Source organism: Microtus ochrogaster, unplaced genomic scaffold, assembly GCF_000317375.1.
Source record: "Microtus ochrogaster isolate Prairie Vole_2 unplaced genomic scaffold, MicOch1.0 UNK41, whole genome shotgun sequence".
Taxonomy (NCBI): Eukaryota; Metazoa; Chordata; class Mammalia; order Rodentia; family Cricetidae; genus Microtus; species Microtus ochrogaster.
Window position 1 is genome coordinate 3285008 of NW_004949139.1, and position 2090 is coordinate 3287097.

General features: G+C 40.7%; 1 protein-coding gene across 1 annotated transcript in view; it reads right to left on the bottom strand.

Annotated features, from left to right (window-relative positions):
- Nucleotides 1-533: 533 nt before the first annotated feature.
- LOC101992827 (olfactory receptor 52Z1-like) overlaps nucleotides 534-2090 on the bottom strand; it is a 3275-nt gene continuing 1718 nt past the window's right edge. Inside the window, exon 2 of the mRNA XM_005368875.2 lies at nucleotides 534-1468. Coding sequence (XP_005368932.2) covers nucleotides 534-1468 — 935 coding nt within the window. The remainder of the gene's footprint in view (nucleotides 1469-2090) is intronic.

A 2090-nucleotide genomic window follows, 5' to 3' on the forward strand; every position in this document is an offset into this window, starting at 1 on the left:
GCATTTATGAATGCATTCATTTCTGTTATTCCTGAGACTGGGAATTAGTAATTTTTGAGTTCAAAGAGGTATCATTTTATTATGTCTATGCAGAACTGACATAGAAAGATACATACAGTATAAAAACATTTAACTTACTCTAGTACACTGATTTCCCATGATTACTGTAGTATGCTGATACAGTCTTCAAAGGTACTTATACTTCCTGTAAACTTTCTATTTATACGACAACAATAACTTTGGGAATAATATATTATGGTTTTACTTATTTTTAAAACATTTTGCACATGCTTTTATTTAAACTTTCATATATTGTATTTTGGTTATAGATTCCCCACTCCCATCTCCTCCAAGATCCTCCCGACCTTCTCACCCCCACAACATTTTGTTCTTCCTCTTTTTAATTCTATTCAGTGTTTTCATTGAATGGTAAATGCTCCATGGCTACATCCAAACAGACTGTTTTGGGATTTTTATTTAAGCCTTATGGTTTGTCTTGGATTCCCTGCTCTTTGCTGTTCCATAGACTTGAATCATTCTGATCGGAAACAAAGCCCTACTACTCGAATCCTTATCTCTTTGGTCTTTATTCCATAAACAATGGGGTTCATGGTTGGGGGTATCAGTAGATACAGATTTGCCAGGAGGATGAGGGTGTGGCTAGGCACATGGTGTCCAAAGCGATGAGTAAAGAAAGAGAAAAAGGCCAGTGTGTAGAATATCAAAATAACACAAATGTGAGCTCCGCAGGTGCCAAAGGCTTTTGTCCGGGCTTTCCTGGATGGCAGTTGTAGGACAGTTTTCAAGATTAGCCAGTAGGACAAGGAAATGAAGACAAAGTCCAGCCCAGTGGTGAGGAGAGCCGCCGAGAGCCCGTAAATGCTATTTAAGGTAATGCTGTTGCAGGCCAACTTGGCGATGCCCATGTTCTCACAGTACGTGTGGAGGATAATGGTGCCCCGGCAGAAGTCTAGGCGGAGAATAAGGAGAACCCCAGGAGTGACAACAGCCACACTCCGAGCTCCCAGGGCCAGCCCAACCTTGAAAAGGAGAGGGCCTGTAAGCAGGGCTGTATAATGCAGTGGTGTGCAGATAGCCACATAGCGGTCAAAAGCCATGGCCAGTAAGACTGCAGATTCAGACAGGAACAGAGCATGGACAAAAAACATTTGTGTGAGGCAGGCAGGGAAGGCGACTGCCAAGGGACCCTGCCAGAAAATGAGCAGCATTTGGGGCACTGTGACAGTGCAGAGGAGAACATCGTTGAATGCCAACATGGCCAGGAAGAGATACATGGGTTCGTGGAGGCTGTGGTCCAAGACCACCACTGCCACGACCAACACATTGCCTAACACAGCCAAGAGGTACATGAAGGTGAAGGGGATGGAGATCCAAATTTGGATATCTTCTAAGTCTGGCAAACCAGTGAGAAAGAAGAAAGAGACTTGAGTATGTGTAGTGTTCAGTTCTATAAAAGAGAGATGTGGAAGAGTTTAATATATGAAAAATAGATTATTTAGAATATATATATATATATATATATATATATATATATATATACTTGAAATGCTTTGAAGCTAGTGAAATTTTAGTTATTTTGGTTTAATGAGGAGAATGGAATAAAAACCATGAATGAGATCATCTTCATATGGAGTGCTTTTTGGATAGTTCTTTGAAAACTGTGTGGATGAGAAAGAGCTGACCTCCCTATTTTCTCTGATTGATGGTGTTTGTTACCATCAATTAATTTATTTTGTGGTTTCTGAACTTCTGTTCTAAATGCCTAGATTTGCTAGATAATAGCCACAAGACTCATGGTTTTCTTCCTTTCTTCACCTAAAGATTGGAGAGAGCATTCCACTTGTTAAACCATCACCTGGTATAACATACACAGCAGTAGTTTGCAAATTATTTCAGATTCTAATTCTTTTTTAAAATATAAATTATACTATCCCCCCTTTGTGCATGTGTGTGTGTGTGTGTGTGTGTGTGTGTGTGTGCCTGCATGTTGGTAGGTGAGACATGCATGGTCTAGAGTGCATGCAAAGGTGAGAAGACAGCTTGCAGGGCCCCATCAGACCCTGCATGTT